The sequence below is a fragment of the Cynocephalus volans genome, chromosome 4 (genome assembly GCF_027409185.1).
Source record: "Cynocephalus volans isolate mCynVol1 chromosome 4, mCynVol1.pri, whole genome shotgun sequence".
Classification (NCBI taxonomy): Eukaryota; Metazoa; Chordata; class Mammalia; order Dermoptera; family Cynocephalidae; genus Cynocephalus; species Cynocephalus volans.
The window spans coordinates 154,756,494-154,779,516 of record NC_084463.1 but is presented as its reverse complement, the minus strand read 5'-3'; the positions used below and the strand labels follow the sequence as shown (position 1 = coordinate 154,779,516).

The window sequence follows — 23,023 nt, the reverse complement described above, 5'->3', positions numbered from 1 at the left end:
CACCTGGGGATTTTAGTACCTACAGTAGTTTAAAGGGAGAAACAAAGAAGCCCATTTAAGGAAGAACAGAGCAATAGAGAAGAATTTTATGGCTTTAAAATTTTCTAACTTTTCATGGAATTAAATTTGTGATTTTAAAAGGGGAGAGTACTTCTGTAGAATTCAATCCAGAGGTGATTATTAGGTAGGCAGGTGTTCTTAAAAACGCTTACATGGAGCATCCAATATGGAAAAAAAGCAAAACTCCACCCCTGGGGAACTCAACCTGTTCTAGTCACACAAAATAAGCACTGTCTTAGTCACACACCAAACTAACTCCATTTGTGTATTTCTTATGACCCAATAGTCCCCTTCTGAATATTGAACATCCACCTCTTTATCATGAATACTTAAAACTTCTGTACTTAGGAACATTATTTTGATGCGTTTTCTAAAATATTTGTAATTTATACAAGCAAGAATAATTAAATGGATGCTTGTGTAAAATGATGTCATTTTGGACACACTAGCAGTAGCCTCAAAATAGCAATCCATGTGGTGATAGGACCTTACGAGTTTTCAGACCTAACACCTGACTCCAAATGTGAATCTGTTAAGGGGGGGTAAAAACTTTCTGAAATAACACTATTAATCTTTCCCAAATTATACAAGGAAGAGGAAACATGATTCAATGGAGTTGGAGAATGGCACCACCAGAGTAAAAGAATTTATATTTCTGGGACTTACTCAGTCCCAAGACCTGAGCTCAGTCTTATTTCTTTTCTTATTTTTGGTGTACATGACAACTCTGCTGGGAAACCTCCTCATCATGGTCACTGTGACCTGTGATTCCTGCCTTCACACCCCCATGTACTTCCTCCTCCGCAATCTAGCCATCCTTGACATCTGCTTTTCCTCCATCACTGCTCCAAAGGTCTTGGTGGACCTTCTGTCAAAGCAAAAGACAATATCCTACACGAGCTGCATGACACAGATGTTCTTCTTCCACCTCCTTGGTGGCGCAGACATTTTTTCTCTCTCTGTGATGGCGTTTGATCGCTACGTGGCCATCGCCAAACCCCTGCACTATGTGACCATCATGAGCAGGGGTCGATGTGCTGCTCTTATCATGGCCTCCTGGGTGGGGGGCTTTGTCCACTCCATCGTGCAGATTTCCCTATTGCTCCCTCTCCCCTTCTGTGGACCCAATGTTCTTGACACTTTCTACTGTGATGTCCCCCAGGTCCTCAAACTCGCCTGCACTGACACTTTCACTCTTGAGCTTCTAATGATTTCCAACAATGGCCTGGTTACTACCCTGTGGTTTATCTTCCTCCTTGTGTCCTACATGGTCATCCTAATGATGCTGAGGTCTCAGGCAGGGGAGGGAAGGAGGAAAGCCATCTCCACTTGCACCTCCCACATCACTGTGGTGACCCTGCATTTTGTGCCTTGTATCTATGTCTATGCCCGACCCTTCACTGCCCTCCCCACAGATAAGGCCATCTCTGTCACCTTCACTGTCATCTCCCCTCTGCTGAACCCCTTGATCTACACTCTGAGGAACCACGAGATGAAGGCAGCCATGAGAAGACTCAGGAGAAGACTTCTGCTGTTGGAGAGGAAATAGAAAAAAAATTCCCCAACTCTTCATCACCAAGGACTTCTTTATTATTTTTCCATAGATTCATGTTTGTACACCCAAGTACATTGTCAATAAACAAATGACACTTACTAGGTAACATTTCATTTTCCTATTTAAGTTAGTAGGTAAATGATAACCCAAGCTTGTGCTCAGCATGAAGTAACTAATGTTATAGAATTGAGGTGATTGATGTATTTCCACTCGAAGACCAAGGTAACAATATGTCAATTAAGACAAATATTTAGAAGGCAAATAGGGTGTTCAAGTCCAAAAATAGGGTTGGACTTGATCACCCTATTTGCCTTCTAAATAGTTGATAAGAAGATAATAGAAAATAGAAGGTAAGAAAATAAAAACACAGAGACATAAAGTGATTTGTTCAAAGTCTTATGTCAAGTTAATTACAGAGACATCTTCCAGTACCCAAGCCATTGATCCTTTGCTACATGAATGTAATTTATAATAGTGTTCTAGAAAACTCTCATGGTCAGTGCCTCTGAGATACACAAAAATGGGTATATATGACCTATTGCAGATTGAGAAATTTACCTTTGCTTGGTTAAATTCCATGTGGGCCCGTGAACTACTGAAAATTTCATAGATGCATAAAAATTATCTTCCTAGATTCCTATCAGGAATGAAGAAGCTTGGAAAGATTTCTCCTAACAGCTTAAAGGTATTTATCTTAATGTAGAACTAGACAAAAGAAACCAAAACAAAACAAAACTAAAGATGCCAGATACACATTCTTGTGACAAGTTTAGGCAAAGGCAGAACCTCATGGTTGCCACCGGGCAATTCATTTATATTCTGCAAGGACTGATTTTCTGGTTACAGCCTTAAGAAGGTCCATCTTGGCTTTGATTTACCTTTGAGAATTCACATTTATTCCCACTGAGGGGAGAGAGAGAGAGTGTTAAAGAAGATGAAACTCTAACTAGTCTGTTTCTCAAACTGTTGGCATTTGTGAAGAGGCAGTAAAGGCTAGTGTTACTGGGGAAAGCAGTGAGGGATGGTGATTGAAAGCTCTAACTTCAGAGTCACATAGACTTGGGTCCAGATCCCATCTCTGCCAGACACCATCTGTGTGATTTGGGCAAGTTATTTTATGTCTCTGGAGGTCACACAAGTACTCATCATAATATCCATCTCACGGAGTTGCTATGAAGGTTAAAATGAGATGGTGTATGTGAAGCATACGATGCCCGGCAGACAATGGATGCTCAATGAGAGGCAAATGTCACTATTAATACCATCTTTATTGCTGTGCCTAACACACCCTCTGTTCCCCATTGGCCTGTCACACTCTTTTCGTGTATGGCCCATACTCCTCAATGTTAGAAAAAAAACTGATGGAGTAGAAAATATGGGAATGTACATTAAATTCAAAACATCTCTCATCTTAAAATTTCTAGCTTACTATCATTAACACATGACAATAGACTTGCTTGTTATTTGTAGAGTCATCCTGAAGCTGGTGTTTCATATCAAAAGGAGATAATGGGTCAAAGATAAACCCTGGCTTTGAGACTAGCTATAAGGATCAGACCAAGAAGACAAGTCCGGTGGAGTAGAAGAGAGAGCCCAGGGAGAGTCAGTCAAAGCACAGTGAGTGCCAAAGGCAAACTTCACTCATGCCCCAACTGGATCTGGCCTGGCCCATCAGCATTCATTAACTAACTGGCTCAAATGTTTGCCATCTCCTGCCACCTGATCAACCAATTCTAACCTTTTACTACACTGACTTACTTCCCCAAGCATAAACATTCTAAGAACAATTCACACTTATCAAGTCACTATTTGTAGGGTCCAGCTACCTTTGCCCAAGTAGATTTGTTCTCAAGAGTTACAGGCTTACTTTATGTAATTGCCTGTGAAAAATGCACACCACAAACCACTTAGTAGACCATTTTGTGCAAATACATCCTTTCCTTTTCTTCCTGTCTCTTGTAACTAACTAAAATCAGGTTTTTATCTCTGTCAGAATCAGATGGAATCAAAGAATTATGAGGTCTGGATCACTGAATCTAAAAAGCGTCATCCTAAGGGGGCAAGAACCCAGGAATCCCTATCACATCATTGCCCCTGATGACTTCCTCAAATCATGTCTAATCACACAATAAAACCTGATTCGGCAACTCAGGACAGGGAAAGCAATTGCACCTGATCACACAAACATTTATCCAGATGACATAAAATCATAAGCTGGGCTGCATTTTTCTCATTTCAATCAATTTTTACCACCTTTATTGAAGCTTAATTGACAAATAAAAACTGTATATATTTAAGGTGTATACGTGATGTTTTGATATGTGTATACATTGTGAAATGATGTATTTTTTTTTAAGCTCTACTGCTAAGAACCAATAGAAGAGTCAAGTGACTCTGGACACATATGGCTTTCAAACTACCATTTATACAAACGCTCCCTGAATCAAATGTTTAAATGATAAACATTTCTGGGTACCCATGAAAAAATAACATAAAATAATTTTGAAGTAATTAAGTTGATAAATATCAAGAGCTATAACCATGTTACCTCCCTAAATTCTGAGTGAGCTATAGATCTCAGAGATGTAGATTAAAATAATTGTATAGGGGGGATGCACATCTGCTTTAAACAGAAATCATAGAAATAAATCTGCATAGTCCAGTCTCCAAGAGATGTTCTGACAGTAGGCACAGAGCTTTGAGTTTTTTCATTGTTATCCTTTCATCTAAATTTCATTTCTTAGCTGATTGCAAACAAAATGACTTTGGCCAAGAGGAAGACTGCACAGTCCTTGATGTTAATATAACACAACACTTTCTGCTTGAGTCAAAGGATGAAAAGCACTGTCTCATGTGCTTCCTGTAGAGGAAAGGATATGTCCTGAATGTGCACTGTTGCCGCTGCATGTAATTGTGAGATGGGACAGATGCGTGCCTGGTGACATTTTAACGACTCCCACAGGAACTACATTGCATTGGCCACTCAGCTTCCACACCCATATCCAGAAATATGCCCTTGATTAATTTCTGTATTGGGCTTATGACTGATGGACTAATACAGGTGGCTGAGGTACAGCAAGGCAAAATAGAAGAGTCAGAACAATGTGATTCCCTGAAGTTGCCTTTTCCCAACTGCAAAGGAAGGAGAAAACAAAACCACTAGCCTTGAGATAGGCTTTCTTTAAACATAGAATTTTCCGGTATTGACTTCTTCTAAGATGCAGTTTGGGCATCATAAGAGGATCAATTTCCTACATGGAGATTAAGCCAACAGTTAGTGTTAGTGTGTGTGAATTTCTGAAACTGAAAAGCTGTTAGGGTTGGATTTCTAGAAATGCTGCAAGTGTATAGAATGTTCCTATCAAAGTCAAATCTCTTAATGAAGCAAGCAAAAGTGGTAGCTTATCATTACTAGGAAGAGGAAAAGTATGGCTTGCAAAATATAGAAAGGTGTATTGGCTCCAAGAAACGTAGCTGCATTTTACTTGGCAACATATTGAGGTTCAAAGTATTTTGAAGGTAGTTGAGAAGGTGCTAATATTCCCAGCTCTCAGGAGGGTGACTACCTTGGAAAAACATTTGAGCAAACAATTCATGAGTTGAACACATACGGTCTGACCAGCTTTGCTTCTTGACTGGGAATGGAAGTTTGGGGGCTTTGAGTAATGTGTCTTAATGACTCATTTATCTGTGCTCTCATGTGCCACTGAACATAAATAATGATTCTAAGACTTTTAGAGGTTCAATGAAGAGTAGAGGATTTTCAAAATTGGGGAAGAGAAAACTGTGACATGAGGGGCATCCCAGAGAGTCAATTCAATGTAGAGGATGAGGCAGTATTTGCTTAGTGCGATGCTGGCATATGGGGGGAACTCTTAGTTTGAAGGCTCTGTCCAAGATGTGTGATAAGTTTAATTCCAATGGGTGGTCCCCTTTGGAGTGATTTCTAAGAAATCCTCATGGTTCTTATTTTGACCTTGCAAAGACATATACAATTGTATTTCTTTGTTCATTTCTCCACATTCCTTTTTATTGGGCATTTGTTTCCATGAAATATGCACAATTCTATACTTTCAAAGTATCTTTCCCACTCTGTAAAAACACCGTCCACATGACCCATTAACTTCATTATTTTCAAGGGCAGTTTCTCTTTGAGGTACTGTTACTCAGGACTCATTTCTGCACCTGGCCATTGGAGCACTATGTGGCTGATGCAGGTGCTTTGTGAAAGTGTCTCTAGAAAGTGCAAAGTCTTATTTTTCAAACTGTTTTCTTTTTTCAGTCACTTCTGACATCCTCTCATGCTAAGTAACTCTCAGCCACACTTCTCCATCACCAGATGCAGGCTTCTAATCCCCCCATCTCACGCCACATACTACTCTCACTTGATTTACAGAGGATTTTCCTGAACCCTTTCCTTTGCAGCCTTTTCTGGGAAGGACTGATCAACAATGGGAAGATGTATAGTTGCAGTAGTTAAGAGCAAGAGTCTTTCACCTCTCACCATATACCAAAATCAACTCAAAATGGATGAAAGAATTAAATATATGTCATGAAACAATAAAACTTCTTAAAGAAAACATAGGGGAAACACTCCAGGAAGTAGGATTGGGCAAAGACTTTATGAATGTGACCCCAAAAGTATAGGCAACTAAAGGAAACAAAAATGGGATTATATCAAACTAAAAAGCTTCTGCACAGCAAAAGAAACAATTAACAGAGCAAAAAGACAACCAACAGAGTGGGAGAAAATATTTGCAATATATACATCTGACAAAGGATTAATATCCAGAATATACAAGGAACTCTAACAACTTAACAGGGAATATGCCCAGAGGAATGGAAATCATCATGTCAAAGGGATACCCACATTCCCATGTTCTTTGCAGCACTATTTCCAGTAGCCAAGAGTTGAAACCAGCCTAAGTGCCCATCATTGGTTGAGTGGATAAGGAAAATGTGGTGTATCTATACAATGGAATACTACTGTGGTATATAAAAAAAAAAAAAAAAGAAAAGAAAAGAAGAAATACTGCCATTCATGGGAACATGGTTAGACTTAGAGAAAATTATATTAAGTGAAATAAGCCAGGCACAGAAAGAGAAATAACACATGTTCTCACTTATTTTGGGGAGCTAATAAAAATAAATAAGTAAAAATACAAAGAAGGGGGGAGGAAGAAGACACAACAATCCCAACAATTCCTTGATTTTGTTAAGACAAGTGAACAGATATGATGTTGATGGGGGGGGGAGGGGGGAAGGTGAGGAAGGAAAGGAGGAACTGGTAAACGGACATGAAAACCAACTACTTTGTATATTGATAAATTTTTTTTTAAAAAAGAGAAAGAGTCTTTGGAATAAGGCAAATCTTGTTTTGAGGTAAGGCTCTACCAGCTGGGAGACCTTGAACAAGTTATTTACTATTTCCATGCCTCAGTTTCATCATCTATAAAATCAAAATAATAATATCTATTTTTCCCAGACATTACAGGTTTTGGAAGAGATAAGATAAAGCACTTGGTACAGCACATAAGAATCATTCTATAAAGGCTGGCTGAAAGTAAGTAAAAAATTAGCAAAGCAGAGCTCCAGTCTTCTGCCTACATTTCTATGATGCTGAGACCTTGAAAATTGCAGGAACCCATGGGACCTATTATTCAGATGACTGGATTTCTTATTGAGGATTGTGGTTTGTTTTCTTTCTGTAAAGGTTTATAATATAAATATCTATATGTACAATTACATAGAACAGTAAATTTATTTAATTTATGAGTGTAAGCCGGTGTGTGAGTACAAATAGTCTGATTTTTTGGACATATACCTTAGTTTAAGTCCCTAAGCAAAGAAGAAAAACATCGCCACTAAAGAGATGGCATTTTCTATTTACCCGAAAATGTTGGGAAGAGAACTTTGAGCCACCGAGTTAATAGCAAGATTAGCCACTCTTAGACATCTCTACAGATCAACCCGGCATGTGTAAGGACAAAAGCACTCACCTGGGGCCTCTGAGCCTGGGTAGCCAGTGGTAAAATCAGATTCCTCAGCAACCTTTAACTTCCAAAATAGACAGTCAATCTTACCTGCTCCTTAGAAGCACACTGTGGATGAAGAAAGTCTTATTATCATGCTGTGGATAAATTATAATAGTCCATGTTGAGAACTGACTCTAAGCTATGCCTGTGTACCTCATAAATATTTCTCATGAGTTCAGTACTATCACTGAGTAACTTGACCAAGGTCACACCTGCTAGGAAGTGGTAAAACTCAAGTTGCATAAATGTTCCAGATCATTCACACATCTGTATCCAAGATGCAAGTGTGGGATATGATAGTTTGAGCATAGATCCTGGACAGCAGGGGGCTTACAAACATTATATGCCCAAATAGGACTGTTTTTTATATATATCACCATGATTTTGTACAGCCTCACCTTCTTTTCTGCTGATTACATGAGCTGGAATACTATTATTGTCTTAACTGAAGACTTCTTAAAGAAAGGAAGTATATTTGAGTCACCTTTCCCTCAAAAAGACTACCTCACTATCACGGACATGGTATATAGAGGGAGGAGATAAAGAAGAAGGAAAGAAAATAGAAAAAAATTAAGAATAGGAGAGAAGGGTTAGGGGAGAGGACAGGTGATACAGGAAACAGGTTTGTCACTGTGGTTTCTTGAGCAGAAGATTTAAAAACCACTGACTTGTCATTCCAATATCCAAAAAGAAGATTCTAGAGTGTGTTGCTGTCTTTAATTGAAATACATCTCTACATTTCAAATTAGCCAAAGACTCCTTTTTGGATGGATCCTCCGCTTTCCAGCCATGGTAAGCACAGTGTAGAGAATTCTTCCTTCCAGGTTTCTGGAGACTTGAAATCTCCTGCAATCATTATTTTGAACATTTATTCTTCCCACCCATGTTGTTGACCTAAACCCCAACAAGGGGGAGACTGGGATGAATCTGAACTGATGTCAATGGAAGGAGGAAAGGGATCTTATCTTATTTTTCTGTGAGTGAAAAGGAGAGCACTGCTTGGAGAAGGCTGGTCTATTAAGGATTATTTCCCCTAAGATTAGAACAGCAAAATGGAAAAAAATAGAGAGAGAGAAATTAAAACCAGAATCGGAGAACTAACAACATGTGGACAGCAGGGTCACCTACAAGGGTTTGAGGAGACCTGAAGCTGGTGAGTTAGTGGAAAATAAAAAAGTAACTCCCAGACTGGAGCTGGTGAAGAGTATAACTACATAACTATAAAGGTAACTTATGAAAGTAGTTGGGCCATTAAATGTTGCTTTAAATGAAATGTATTCTTCAGACATGAGATTAAAATGCTGTAAAGGAATTACAATATGTTTGTTATTTGTAGCTTTTTACTGAAATATGATATACTCACACACAGAAAAGTGCATTTAAATATACAGGTTAATGAATTTTTACACAAGCTGAGCATACCTTTGTAAACACCCTGATCAAGAAACAGAATAGTATCAGCACCTCAGAGCTTCCCTCAGGGTCTCTTCAGTTTCATATATATGAATAAAATAAGAGAGTGCATACTCTTTGCTGTCTGGATTACTTAGCACAATGTTATATTTGTGCGATCCACTTATATTGGTATGTATAATGTAAATCATTCTCCTTACTCTATAGTATTGTGTAAAGTTAACACAATTAATTTATCTTTTCTACTGCTGATGGGTTTTGGTGTCATTTTCCAGTTTTTTTTTTTTTTTTTTAATTTTATTTTGTCGATATACATTGTGGCTGATTATTGCTCCCCATCACCAAAACCTCCCTCCCTTCTCCCTCCCCCCCTCCCCCCCAACAATGTCCTTTCTGTTTGCTTGTCGTATCAACTTCAAATAATTGTAGTTGTTATATCTTCTTCCCCCACCCCCCAGTTTGTGTGTGTGTGTGTGTGTGTGTGTGTGTGTGAATTTATATATTAATTTTTAGCTCCCACCAATAAGTGAGAACATGTGGTATTTCTCTTTCTGTGCCTGACTTGTTTCACTTAATATAATTCTCCCAAGGTCCATCCATGTTGTTGCAAATGGCAGTATTTCATTCGTTTTTATAGCTGAGTAGTATTCCATTGTGTAGATGTACCACATTTTCCGTATCCACTCATCCGATGATGGGCATTTGGGCTGGTTCCCACTCTTGGCTATTGTAAAGAGTGCTGCGATAAACATTGAGAAACAGGTATACCTTCGACTTGATGATTTCCATTCCTCTGGGTATATTCCAAACAGTGGGATAGCTGGGTCGTATGGTAGATCTATCTGCAATTGTTTGAGGAACCTCCATACCATTTTCCATAGAGGCTGCACCATTTTGCAGTCCCACCAACAATGTATGAGAGTTCCTTTTTCTCCGCAGCCTCGCCAGCATTTATCGTTCAGAGTCTTTTGGATTTTAGCCATCCTAACTGGGGTTAGATGGTATCTCAATGTGGTTTTGATTTGCATTTCCCGGATGCTGAGTGATGTTGAGCATTTTTTCATATGTCTGTTAGCCATTTGTATATCTTCCTTAGAGAAATGCCTACTTAGCTCTTTTGCCCATTTTTTAATTGGGTTGCTTGTTTTCTTCTTGTACAGTTGTTTGAGTTCCTTATATATTCTGGATATTAATCCTTTGTCAGATATATATTTTGCAAATATTTTCTCCCACTCTGTTGGTTGTCTTTTAACTCTTTTAATTGTTTCTTTTGCTGTGCAGAAGCTTTTTAGTTTGATATAATCCCATTTGTTTATTTTTCCTTTGGTTGCCCGTGCTTTTGGGGTCGTATTCATGAAGTCTGTGCCCAGTCCTATTTCCTGAAGTGTTTCTCCTATGTTTTCTTTAAGAAGTTTTATTGTCTCAGGGTTTATATTTAAATCCTTAATCCATTTTGAGTTGATTTTAGTATACGGTGAGAGGTATGGATCTAGTTTCATTCTCCTGCATATGGATATCCAGTTATCCCAGCACCATTTGCTGAAGAGGCAGTCCCTTCGCCACTGAATAGGCTTGGTGCCTTTGTCAAAGATCAGCTGACAGTAAGTGTGCGGGTTGATTTCTGGATTCTCTATTCTATTCCATTGGTCAGTGTGTCTGTTTTTATGCCAGTACCATACTGTTTTGGTTATTATAGCTTTGTAGTATAGCTTAAAGTCAGGTAGTGTTATGCCTCCAGCTTTATTTTTTTTGCTCAGCATTGCTTTGGCTATGCGTGGTCTTTTATTGTTCCATATAAATGTCTGGATAGTTTTTTCCATTTCTGAGAAAAATGTCTTTGGAATTTTGATGGGGATTGCATTGAATTTGTATATCACTTTGGGTAGTATGGACATTTTCACTATGTTGATTCTTCCAATCCAAGAGCATGGGATATCTTTCCATCTTCTTGTATCCTCTCTAATTTCTCTCAGCAGTGGTTTGTAGTTCTCATTATAGAGATTTTTCACCTCCTTGGTTAACTCAATTCCTAAGTATTTTATTTTTTTGGTGGCTATTGTAAATGGGCAGGCTTTCTTGATTTCTCTTTCTGCATGTTCACTACTGGAGAAAAGAAATGGTCATTTTCCAGTTTAAGGAAATTATAAAGAGTGCTGCTGTGAATATTTTAGGGCATGTCTTTTGATGGACATATGTACGTATTTCCTAGGAATAGAAATATATATCTTTAGGAGATATATGCATATGGATATAGATATAGATCATTAGAAATTGTATATACACTGGTAGATAGATATAGTTTTAGCAGATATAAGTAAACAGCAAAGTTGTTATACCAATTTTACATGCTCAACAGAGGGGTATGAGAGTTCTAATTATTCCACATCTTCAGCACCACTTAGTATTTTTCATCTTTTACAATGTAGCCAATTCTGGTGTAGATTGGTTAATTACTGTAATTTTAATTTGCATTTCCCTGATAACTAATGAAGTTGAATTGGCATTTGGATATCCTCTTTTGTGAATTATTGGTTCTTATATTTTGCCATTTTTTGGTTGGGTCCTCTGGGTTTTTGGGGGTTTTTGTTTGTTTGTTTGTTTGTTTGTTTTTAAGCTGATTTGTAGAAGTTCTTTATATATTCCGGACGTGAGTCTTTTCTCAGATATGTGTATTGCAAATATCTTCCCCCTTTTGCAGATTAACTTTTAATTCTCTTAATGATGCCTTTTGTGAACAGAAATCTTTGTTATTTATTATTTAAGCAGTTTAGAAGTCAGATTTTGTAATAAAAGTAGACTTGAATAGGTTCACGGACCTGTGACCTCTGTTTCAGCAGCTGCAGTGATATAGCCAGTCTGCTTGGAGGCCTGAGTCGGAACCCTGGGTGATCTTTCACCTCCTGATGCCAAACAGAACTGCAGGCGCAGTGCACGCATAGGAAAGAACTTCTCCTGAGTCTCAACCAAAGCTTAAATGAAAAGACACCACCAGATTTCAGGACACATTTCTTAACTGCAGTTTTACTTCTTCCAGAAATGTACTTGAAATAGAATCTGTGATCCAATGGATCAGGGAAATCACACCAGAGTGAAAGAATTTATCTTTCTGGGAGTCATATTATTATTACTAAGGTCTCAGTCAGGGGAGGGCAGGCAGAAAGCCATCTCCACCTGCACCTCCTAGGACACTGTGGTGACCCTGCATTTTGTGCCCTGCATCTATGTCTACGCCCGGCCCTTCACTGCTCTCCCCACAGATACCGCCCTCTCTGTCACCTTCACTGTCATCTCCCCTTTGCTCAATCCTATGATCTACACCCTGAGGAATCAGGAAATGAAGTCAGCCATGAGGAAACTAAAGAAACGACTAGGGCATTCAGAAAGAATTTAAACAATGAGGATGGAATAACACCAATATTTAAAAATAGACATTAAATTTCACTCTCTCGACATGAAAAGAGATCACCTTAATGCCAAAAACAAAAGGATTCTTAAAAGAGGTTGACCCTCCAGTATGTGCTGAAGACCATATGGGGGACATTGCTTTAAGGTGAGACCCCCCGTTCATGTCTTCCACTACTCACTTTCAATTATTCAATCCACAAATATTTACAGAGCACATGCCATGTGTCTGACTGTGCTAATATTCAGATTGCTGAAAAAAGATTAAATACAGTCACTTTCTTTGAAACATAATCCCAAATCTTCAATAAACATACAATTGAAGTTCTGGGGAAACATGGTAGGCACTTGCCTTGAGAGTTTCCAAGGCATTTAGAAGTGAGTGGACCTTTTCAAGGGGAAAAAGGCAGAGAAGAATGATCTGAGCAAAGAAAACAGCATAGAGTGTGCCACGTTTGTGCAACAGTGGACTCAGTGTAGCCATTCTGTATGTGGTACACTCATGGGGTGAACACTAGTAGTTGACATTTGAGAGAAAAGTTGGGAAAGAAGAACTCCATTTGTGGCCCCCTGGACAAGCAAATCCACGATTTCTATTGGAGAGAGAGTATCACCAGATCACTGCAAGTCTATGACCTCCTCCTGGCAAAAGGAGGTGATGCTCTTAGTGGGAGTTTCCATAAGGAAGATCACTGATGGGTGGAGGCTCTGGACAGTTCACCCACTTGTGAAAGGCTTGAGCAAAGGCAGATGCTGAGCACTCCCATGGGAAGCAACAGACATTCACAGACTAGCCAGGCCCCGATTTCCCCTCGATTCTGCACAGAGACCTTTCCACTCAACCTTTAGAAGGTAAAGAAAGGGTAATAAAAAGCATGAGATTTAACCGGTGAATCTGAAAATCTGCTAGCATCTGTAATGAAAAAGAAGGTGACGATGCTAGGAGAAGGTTTATCCGACAATTCAGCTGCTATTTTGCTGGGATCTATTGACTTTACTGTACTGTGTTTCCCATCGTGGCAAAGCTCAAGCCACAGCAGCTGACACTCATGTATTCATCAGAGGAGGCCAACCATTGAAACAAAAATATCTGAAATCTAAGTAATGAACCACAACAAAAGTTTATTTCCTGCTCATGTCACATGTTCTGCAGCAAGAGGCACTGTGCCGTGCAGTCATTCAGAGATGCAGGCTTCTTCCATCTCAGACTTTATCTTTCTCTAGATCCTCAGAATGCTTCCATTCATGCAGCAGATGGGGAAAGGGAGAGAGAAGTAAGAATTATAGGGAGCGGGATGTCTTTAGCCTCACCTAACTGCAGGGGAGCCTGGAGAATGTAATCTAGCTCTGTCCCCAGAAAGAAGAAAATATGAGAAATGGTGAACTCTAGTGATCTCTTCCACACGTATGACTCACTGCCAAGAAATGACAACTGGGTTAGATTACTAGGATTAGGACACTGTAGGCAAAACTTTTAATACATAGAAATATTTTATGGAAGGATTATTGGAGCCTTGGAATACACAGATAAACTTAAATGAAGGAGATAGGGAGAAAAGAAATGCAGTTTAAAGGAAGGGGAAGGTGATCAAGGTAAGCCTGGGGATTTGATGACAGTAGGCTAGAAGGTAAGGCTCCTTAAGATAGGACACTGGAGTACAGTGCCCAAAGAAGATTGGCCAAGAGGATAACCCACAGAGAAGGCGATTTTCACTCGTTCCCATGCTTTCCACAGGCTAGTTATAAACACGTTTTATTGATGCAGAAGCACCTTTAGAAATTAGTGTCTTCGTCCTGATTATCCCTTTCTGTGTTCTGTTCTATTCTCCCCACTCAAAATGTTTGGAATTGTTTTCCAGTGGTAGACATACTTTTCCAAGCATTAAAATTCTCATAAAGACCTTGAAGGATTACTGTGAGACTAAATGAACTTCAGAAAGTAAAGTATACAGCAAAGTACCTCAGTTCAGGTGTGCTGTCTTTTCTTCCCTCCTGCACTTGAATGGGCCTAAATGTGACAATTTCCATGTCCCTTAGTTCTTAAATATGCTGTGACTTTGAATACAACACTGGTCCTAGAGTTGCCTGTTTCCTATCACCTGTATGGCTCTCCTCAATAACAGCCTATAAACCTGTCCATGTTAGGTATGAGACACAATAGGACTCATAAAAATATTCTAAATTTGTTTTTTAGTATATGTCTGTAGGAGTTTGAATACAGCATAGTTAATATATTGTAGAGTTGGACTTAGACTAGTTAGCCCTTATCTATGAACCATCAGTTAAAGGGACAAAGACAATGAAATATTTTTAAAAAATATTTTTTATTATTTCTTTTTCTGATTGCACATGGTTATTATATATATACATCTATATTCAAACAATATGAAGATTGTTATATATGTAATTGTTATGTCTTTTAGCAATAGGCAATATGTATAAACAATATGGTAATCCCCTCTAACATTAATTTTTAAGAGATTACTACTGTTAACATATTTGATCACTGCCTTGACACTTTTTATAAATAAACTTTTTTCCCATAAGTAAAACCTACTGTACATACTTTTCTGCAACCTGCTTCTTTCATGTAATATGTCATGAGCAATTTTTCTACTATCATGTAGAAAGCTACCTCCACCTTTTAAAAAGCTTTGTGATATCCCATTGAATATATTTACAAAACACATTTAACCAATACCCTATGGCTGGGCATTTCCTGTTGTTGTTATTATACACAGCAGTGAAATAAACACCCTTGTTAACATATTTTTGAAAACTTTATTCCTGTTCTCATTGTCCGACCTTGGACGTCAGGAAGCAGAAGATATAAATCCCTGTCAGCCGGTACCTGGAAGCGAAATTAGTTCTTACGGCAGGACATCAATGAGCCACAAACCTCTGAGACTGGGAAATGTTCCCGAGAGGGATTTCAGAGTCTCAGAAATACTGCTCAGCAAACACAGCTGCTCCCAAAACACAGGAAAAGGCTGAGAAGAAATGAGACCCTTTGGCTTCAATGCTGGAAGCCCCTGACCCTACAAAGACCAAAAGTTAAACAGCACTCCCAGTACAAGACCCAGTTGACCTCTGGCATAATATTTTTATGAATTGACTGTCTGATCCACTTCTGTAAAATTGTTTCCTTTATTTCTTTTGCTGTACATGCTTTGATTGCCTATTTGGATGCCAGCATCTTTGTACTTACTATACAGAGAGTGGAAAGATAAAAATTTTTCCATTGATTGGTCAAAATGTTGTGGGGTCTTATTTATTACTGATGTATTAGAAAAGGTCCCCTTAGTACTACAAGTTGTTAGTCATATTGTCATGCAGATGTTTTGGATTACTGTTAAACTGAGGAAAATCACTAACCATTTTTCTTTCAAATATGAGCTGTAAGATTTTAGGGCATTTCAAACTTTCTTGAGCAGTGAATAATCTTAAGTACTCCATGAATTGATGGTACTCATAAGCCACTTTTTCATCAGTGTCTTCCTTGCTGTGAGTTTCTTTTTACCTTCATTGATGCCACTATTTCAATTTAAATCAATAAAATAGGAATAAGGGTTGGCATAGATGTGGTTGGATGAAGCCACTCGGGGCCTAGGGAAGAGCATGAGCACAGGGATGGAAGTCCAGTTTGGAGGCAGCTCGCTGTAGAGGAAGGGCAGGAGCAGGCAAAGAAAAAGAGAAAAGGAAAGTGTGTTGGAACCAGATAGGAAAGTAGGCACTTGGGTCAGATGCTGGAAGTCAGCTGGAGTGACCTTAGCACAGCTCTAAGCAGAGGCATCCAAAGCCTATTGGTGAATTATTAAACCTATGAGTGTCAAACTCAGTTTGAATCTACTTCTGTTGTTTACTAACCTATGTAACCTTTGCTGTTAATACACAGAGGTGACTGCAAGTCATGCAAATACATGCTACTAGATTCAAAATATATATATAGCAACTCAACCTCACCTTAGCAGGATCCCCAAAATCCCTGTGACCTCTCCAGTGCCACCCAAAGTGAGAAGTGTGGTGGAAGGGAGGTCAGAGAAGAAGAATCAGGAGCCTTCACTGATTGTGGTTATAATATTTTTATATTTTATTTTATTATTTTGTTTTATATTTCTACTTTTGCGCACTCTGTAGAAACATACAAACATGTGAACATATTGCTAGGGCTTCTCCCAGGGCCTCGGAAGAGGCTCAGGCATGTGAGGGTCCCTGAGATTGAAGCCCATTAGCCTCATGAGAAACTGACTATAATGCTCCAGCAGAATAAGGTTGCCTCAGAACTGAAACCCTTGAGGCCTGAGTCAAATTTATTAACATGAGCTTGTCACAGATTTCTTCTTTCTAGAGTTTCATAGTATAGGTATCAGTGAAACACTGTGTAAACCGTACTCAAAAATAAGGTGTTTTATTTCTAGACAATTCTGACCTGTGACTATTGGTGCCAAGTAATCCCTCTAACAAACAAACTACATTTCCATTCAAAATGGCATCTGCAGAGGTGAGATGGAATTTTCCACTTGATCCTGGAATGGCAAGCAGAGGACCTTGAGCCTCAGGGGCACTAACCAGGCTGCTTCCCTCTAACAGAAGCCCCTGGGGATGAGAGCACTCAGCTGTGATCCAAAGTGCCAAAAGCTGAGAGTGTTTAATCTGCTTGCTCCTTCTTTACCTGTGGGAATTTCTAATTCTATGACTGTTACAGCTAATCCCAAGCTACCAAAGACCTTCCTTCTTTCCACACTCTGCTAAAAATCTTCCTTAAGCACATTCTTTCACTTTCCTGCTTTAGTAAATACGACACAATAAGTATCAATAATAACAATGACTAACATATATTGAGAGCTTACTGTGCACCAGGCACCTAGAATACGTGCTTCACATCCATTATCTTATTTTATCCCCCAGCAACCCTGGAGCGTAGGTGTGATTATGATCCTCATCCATAAATGAATAAACTGAGACAAGGACAAATAACTTGCCTGAGGTCACACAAACGATACGTAGTGAGACCAGGATTTGAACTCAAGGTCTGATTCCAGAGCCTGTGCTTCTGAAGCTTATTTTGGGTACTCAGGCATTTTGGGTATTTGTGGCAGCCAGCCTCCAGTGATCCCCATCACCTCATATTCACAACATGATGTTCTCTTCCACGGTCAACCAGGGTTACTCTGTGTGGCCTGTAGAATACTACACGAAGGATGGTGCATCATGTCTGAGATTAGGTTATAAAAGTCACTGAGGTTTCTGTCTTGGGCATTTTCTCTCTCATTCTGATCATCTGTTCTGGGAGAAGCCAGTTGTGTGTTTTTTTTTTTTTTTTTTTGTCGTTTTTTCGTGACCGGCACTCAGCCAGTGAGTGCACCGGTCAGTCCTATATAGGATCCGAACCCGCGGCGGGAGCGTCGCCGCGCTCCCAGCGCAGCACTCTACCAAGTGCGCCACGGGCTCGGCCCAGAAGCCAGTTGTGAAGAACTCTTTGGAGAGGCCCACGTGGTGAGGATCTGAGGATTGTTATCAGGATCCACATTAATGGCCTTGGACGTGAGTCCTTCAGTGTGGTCGAGCCTCAAGATGACTGTAGACCTGACTGACATTTCATCTGCAATCTCATGAGAGATCCTGAGCCAGAACCAACCAGCTAAGCTGTTCCTGCATTCCTCATCTTCAGAACCTGTGAACAAACAAATTTTAAGCCACTACGTCTGGGGTCATTTGTTACGCAGCCATGGATAACTTATGCAAAATTCCTGCAATGTCTCAGGGTAATTGTTTTAAATATCAGTGCTTAGTACATGGTACTACAGAGGTAAACTCAGAAGGTATGAGATATTTATGTCAGAATTCAAGCTGAAATAATAAAAACAGCTAACATTTACTGAAGAACATCTGGTATACTTCTAGGGTCTGGGTTGCAAAGCTCGTTTACTTAACCACCGCACTAAACTGCCCCTGAAAATTCTTGATCTTAGCAGTTTTTCTTGCCACTACAAATCAATTTAAAGTTAAATGTCAGGAAACAAATTCTGGTTAATTGAGGTTTAACTGTTGGTTAACTGTTTGTAGGCAATGGACAGAACACAATCTTTCCTAGTCACAAGACAATTAGGGACAACATTATTGAAAACAATTGAGTATTGAAGCTCCAGGGGCCTAGAAATCACCTGAATCAGTGGGTCCGTTTAATATTGTTATGTGCAGTGCAGAACGTGCCTACCTTCAAAACCACTTGGAAGTAGTGAATGCTCCCATTTCACTGATGAAAGACTGAACCTACTGGAGGTTAGGTGCTTTTAAAGATTTCAGCATTGGTCCAGGAAGGCATGGAGGCTGGCATTGAAAGACACCAAGCTGGTGTCTTTTCTCTGTACCATTTTACTTTCTGTTATAGTTTGATATAAAAGCAAACAAAACAAAACAAAACCAAAAAACCAAACCTCTTTGTGTTACCTAAAAAACTGTGTGTGTTCTTATTTTTTTAAAAAAGGCTTTGAAAATATTAACTCTGCTTAAAAAAAAAATAATGGATTTTATTTCTTAAAGCAATTTTAGGTTTACAGAAAAATGAAACAGAAAGTATAGAGAATTCCCATATACCCCCTCTCCCCTCCCCACCACAGTTTCCCCATTTTTAACATCTTTCATTAATATAGTATAGTAGTTAATAATTGGTGGACCAAAATTAATATATCATTATTAACTAAAGTTCATATTAAGATTCACTCTTTGTGTTGTATATTTCTACAGGTTTTGGTAAATGTATAATGTCATGTATCCACAATTACAGTATCATGCAGAATAGAGTCACTGTCCTAAAAATCCCGTGTTCCACCTGTTCACCCATTTCCTGCCTCAGTCCCCAGCTGTCCCCATACTTTTGCCTTTTTCAGAATGTCCCATACTTGGAATCACACAGTATGTACCTTTCAGACTGGTTCCTTTCACTCAGCAATAGGCATTTAAGATTCGTCCATGTGTTTTCATGGCTTAAGTGCTCATTGCTATTATCAGTAAATAATATTTCATTGTATGGAACTTACCAGCTTTTTATTATTTTATTTCATTTTAAATTTTAACATATATTATTATTTTTGTTTATTTATTTAACAATGTAGTTGACTTTCATGCTCTTTACCATTTCAACCCTTTCCCTCTCTGCTTCCCCCTCCCACCCCGATCAACATCATATCTGTTCACTTATTTTAACAAGTTCAAGGAATTATTGTGATTGTTGTGTCTTTTTCCCCCCAATTTATTTGTTTGTATATTTATTAATTTATTTTTATTAGCTCCCACATATATGTGAGAACATGCAGTATTTCTATCTGTGCCTGGCTTATTTCACTTAACATAGTTTTCCCTAAGTTCATCCATGTTGCTGTGAATGGAAGTATTTCATTCTTTTTTACAGCAGAGTAGTATTCGATTGTGTAGACATACCATATATTCCTTATGCACTCATCTGACAATGGGCATTTAGGCTGGTCCCAATGCTTGGTTATTGTAAAGAGCACTGCAATAAACATGGGAATACAGGTATCCCTTTGACATAATGATTTCCATTCCTTTGGGTATATATCCAGCAGTGGGATAGCTGGGTCATGTGGCAGATTTATCTGTAATTGTTTGTGGAATCTCCATACCATTTTCCATAATGGCTGCCCATTTTGCAGTCCCACCACCAGTGTTGAGGGTTCCCTTTATTCCACATCCTCACCAGCATATATCACTCTCAGTCTTTGGATATTAACCAGCTTAACTGGAGTGAGATGATATCTCAAAGTGGTTTTGATTTGCATTTCCCGAATGATGAGTGATGTTGAGCATTTTTTCATGTGTCTGTTGGCCATTCATGTATCTTCCTTCAAGAAATGCCTATTCAGCTCCTTTGCCCATTTTTTAAGCAAGTTACTTGCTTTCTGCTGTTAAGCTGTTTGAGTTCCTTGTATATTCTGGTTATTAATCCTTTGTCAGATGCATGTTTTGCAAATATTTTCTCCCACTCTGTTGGTTGTCTTTTTGGTCTGTTGTTTATTTTGCTGTGCAAAAGCTTTTTAGTTTGATATAAGCCCATTTGCTTATTTTTCCTTTGGTTGCCTGTGCTTTTGGGGTTGTATTTATGAAGTCTATGCCCAATCCTGCTTCCTGGAGTGTTGCCCCTATGTTTTCTTTTAGGAGTTTAATTGCTTCTGGAAGTATATTTAATTCTTTAATCCATTCTGAGTTGATTTTGGTGTATAGTGAGAGGTACGGGTCTAGTTTCATTCTTGTACATATGGATGTCCAATTTTCCCAGCATCATTTATTGAAGAGGCAGTCTCTTCCCCAGTGTGTGTTCTTGGCGACTTTGTCAAAGATCAGATGGCTGTAGGTGTATGGGTTGGTTGTCTGTTTTTATGCCAGTATCATGCTGTTTTGGTTATTATAGCTTTGTAGTATAGTTAAAAGTCACGTAGTGTTATGCCTCCAGCTTTTTATTTTTTGCTCAGATTGCTTTGGCTATCTGTTATTGTATGGCCTTTTGCTATTCCATATGAATGTTAGGATTGTTTTTTCCATTTCTGTTTAGAATGTTATTGGTATTTTGATAGGCATTGCATTGAATGTGTAGATCACTTTGGGTAATACAGACATTTTGGAATGTTAATTCTTCCAATCCAAGAGCATAGGATATCTTTTCATCTTCTTGTGTCCTCTTTAATTTCTCTAGGCAGTGATTTGTAGTTCTTGTCTTAGATATTTTTCACATACTTGGTTAAATTTATTCCCAGGTATTTTATTTATTTATTTTTTTTGGTGACTATTGTAAATGGGTTAGCATTCTTGATTCTTTTTCTGCTAGTTCATTGTTGGAGTATAAAGATGCTACTGATTTTGGGGTGTTGATTTTGTATCATGCAACTTTGCTGAAATCATTTACCAATCTAAATGTTTTTTGGTAGAGTCTTTAGGCTGTTCTATATATAGGATCGTATCACCTGAAAACTGAGACAAATTGACTTCATCTTTTTCAGTCTGGATGCCCTTTATTACCCGAATTTTAAACGCTAGATTTGAATATAGTTGCAATTATATCAAAACTATATACTTTACAGGAAAAGTATAAAAGTGCATTTTTTCCGGCATTTCCCAAATAATGTTGTATGGAAGACTAGATCTGTGAAATGTTAATAGAAGCTATATGAGGGGGGAAACATGGTTAGTGGTGAAACCAGGTTAAAATAAAAAGTCTCTTTACTTCCCCGAGAACTTCATGAATTTTAAAAAGGGATGCAGAATACATGAAATTTTGCTATCGTGAAATTTTTTAATAAGAATTTTATGAACATACTGATTTATGTGCTTAAAGTACACTGCTGGAAACCCACTCTTTGGTGTGCTCTGAGAGGACTCAAGAAACACCATCCATTGGGGACAGTTCACTGAAGTGTGGGTATCCTCGCTCAAAAGGGATTAATCCTAAAAAATAACTCCCAAAGCATGACTCACATTCCTTCTATTTTAATGATGTGCTTTCTATAACAAAAGTTCTTTCTCTCCAGGTGGTTAAAGAAGAAGAAACATGATTTATTGGAGTAGGGAAATTACACCAGGGTGAAAGGATTTATTTTTCAAGGTCTGACCCAGTCCCGAGAGCTCAGCTTGGTCTTATTTTTTCTCTTCTGTTTGGTGATACAGCAACTCTGCTGGGAAACCTCCTCATCATGGTCACTGTGACCTGTGAGTCATGCCCTCACACCCCATGTACTTCCTGCTCTGCAATCTCTCTGTCTTGGACATCTGCTTCTTCTCCATCACTGCTCTGAAGGTCCTAGTTGACCTTCTCTCAGGGAGAAATACCACGTCCTTCAGTGGTTGCTTCACGCAGATCCTTTCATCTCCTCGATGGCACAGATATGTTTTCTCTCTGTGTGATGACGTTTGATCGCTATGTGGCCATCTCCAAGCCCCTGCGCCATGTGACCATCATGAGTAGGGGGCGATGCCCGGCCCTCATTGTGGCCACCTGGGTGGGGGGCTTTGTCCGCTCCATTGTCCAGATTTTCTTGATGCTCACAGTCCTGTTCTGTGTACCTAACGTTGTTGATGGCTTCTACTGTGATGTCCCCCAGGTCCTCAAACTCACCTGTACTGACATTTTTGCTCTTGAGGTCTTGATGATTTCCAATAATGGCTTGATCTCTACACTGTGGTCCATCTTCCTCCTGTGTCCTACACAGTCATCTTGATGATGCTGAGGCCTCAGGCAGGGGAAGGAATGAGGAAAGCCATCTCCACCTGCACCTCCCACATCGCTGTGGTGACCCTATGTTTTGTGCCCTGCTTCTATGTCTATGCCCAGCCCTTCACTGCCCTCCCCATGGACAGAGCTGTCTCCACCACTTTCATGGTCATCGTCCCTGTCCTGAGCCTCATTGTCTACACTCTAAGGAACCAGGAGATGATATCAGCCATGAGGAGACTGAAGAACAGACTTGGACCTTCTGAAAGGGAAAAGATGCTATACAGTGCAGACTGGAAAGTCAGAACTGAAAAATACTTTCTCATACCACAGTAG

At 39.1% G+C, this 23,023-nt stretch overlaps 1 protein-coding gene and 1 pseudogene across 2 annotated transcripts; both read left to right on the top strand.

The window, feature by feature from the left end:
- The first annotated feature begins 670 nt into the window (after positions 1-670).
- Positions 671-12,454, top strand: LOC134375750 (olfactory receptor 4D11). Of its 2 annotated transcripts, XM_063094434.1 has the most exons (2): positions 671-1,408; positions 12,248-12,454. In XM_063094434.1, the coding sequence occupies exons 1-2, from the start codon at positions 671-673 to the stop codon at positions 12,452-12,454; spliced, it is 945 nt and encodes a 314-aa protein (XP_062950504.1). The 2 variants fall into 2 exon arrangements, with proteins under 2 accessions (XP_062950504.1, XP_062950505.1); XM_063094435.1 differs by lacking the exon at positions 12,248-12,454 and having other exon boundaries at positions 671-1,609.
- A 5,739-nt stretch (positions 12,455-18,193) lies between these two features.
- Positions 18,194-23,023, top strand: LOC134376649 (olfactory receptor 4D11-like; annotated as a pseudogene).

Excerpts from the sequence above, each read along its gene's own strand:
- LOC134375750 (XM_063094434.1), top strand. The coding sequence starts at position 671 with ATGGAGTTGGAGAATGGCACCACCAGAGTAAAAGAATTTATATTTCTG. Across the intron at positions 1,409-12,247 it reads CTTGCACCTCCCACATCACT|GACACTGTGGTGACCCTGCA; the intron begins GTGGTGACCCTG and ends TGCACCTCCTAG.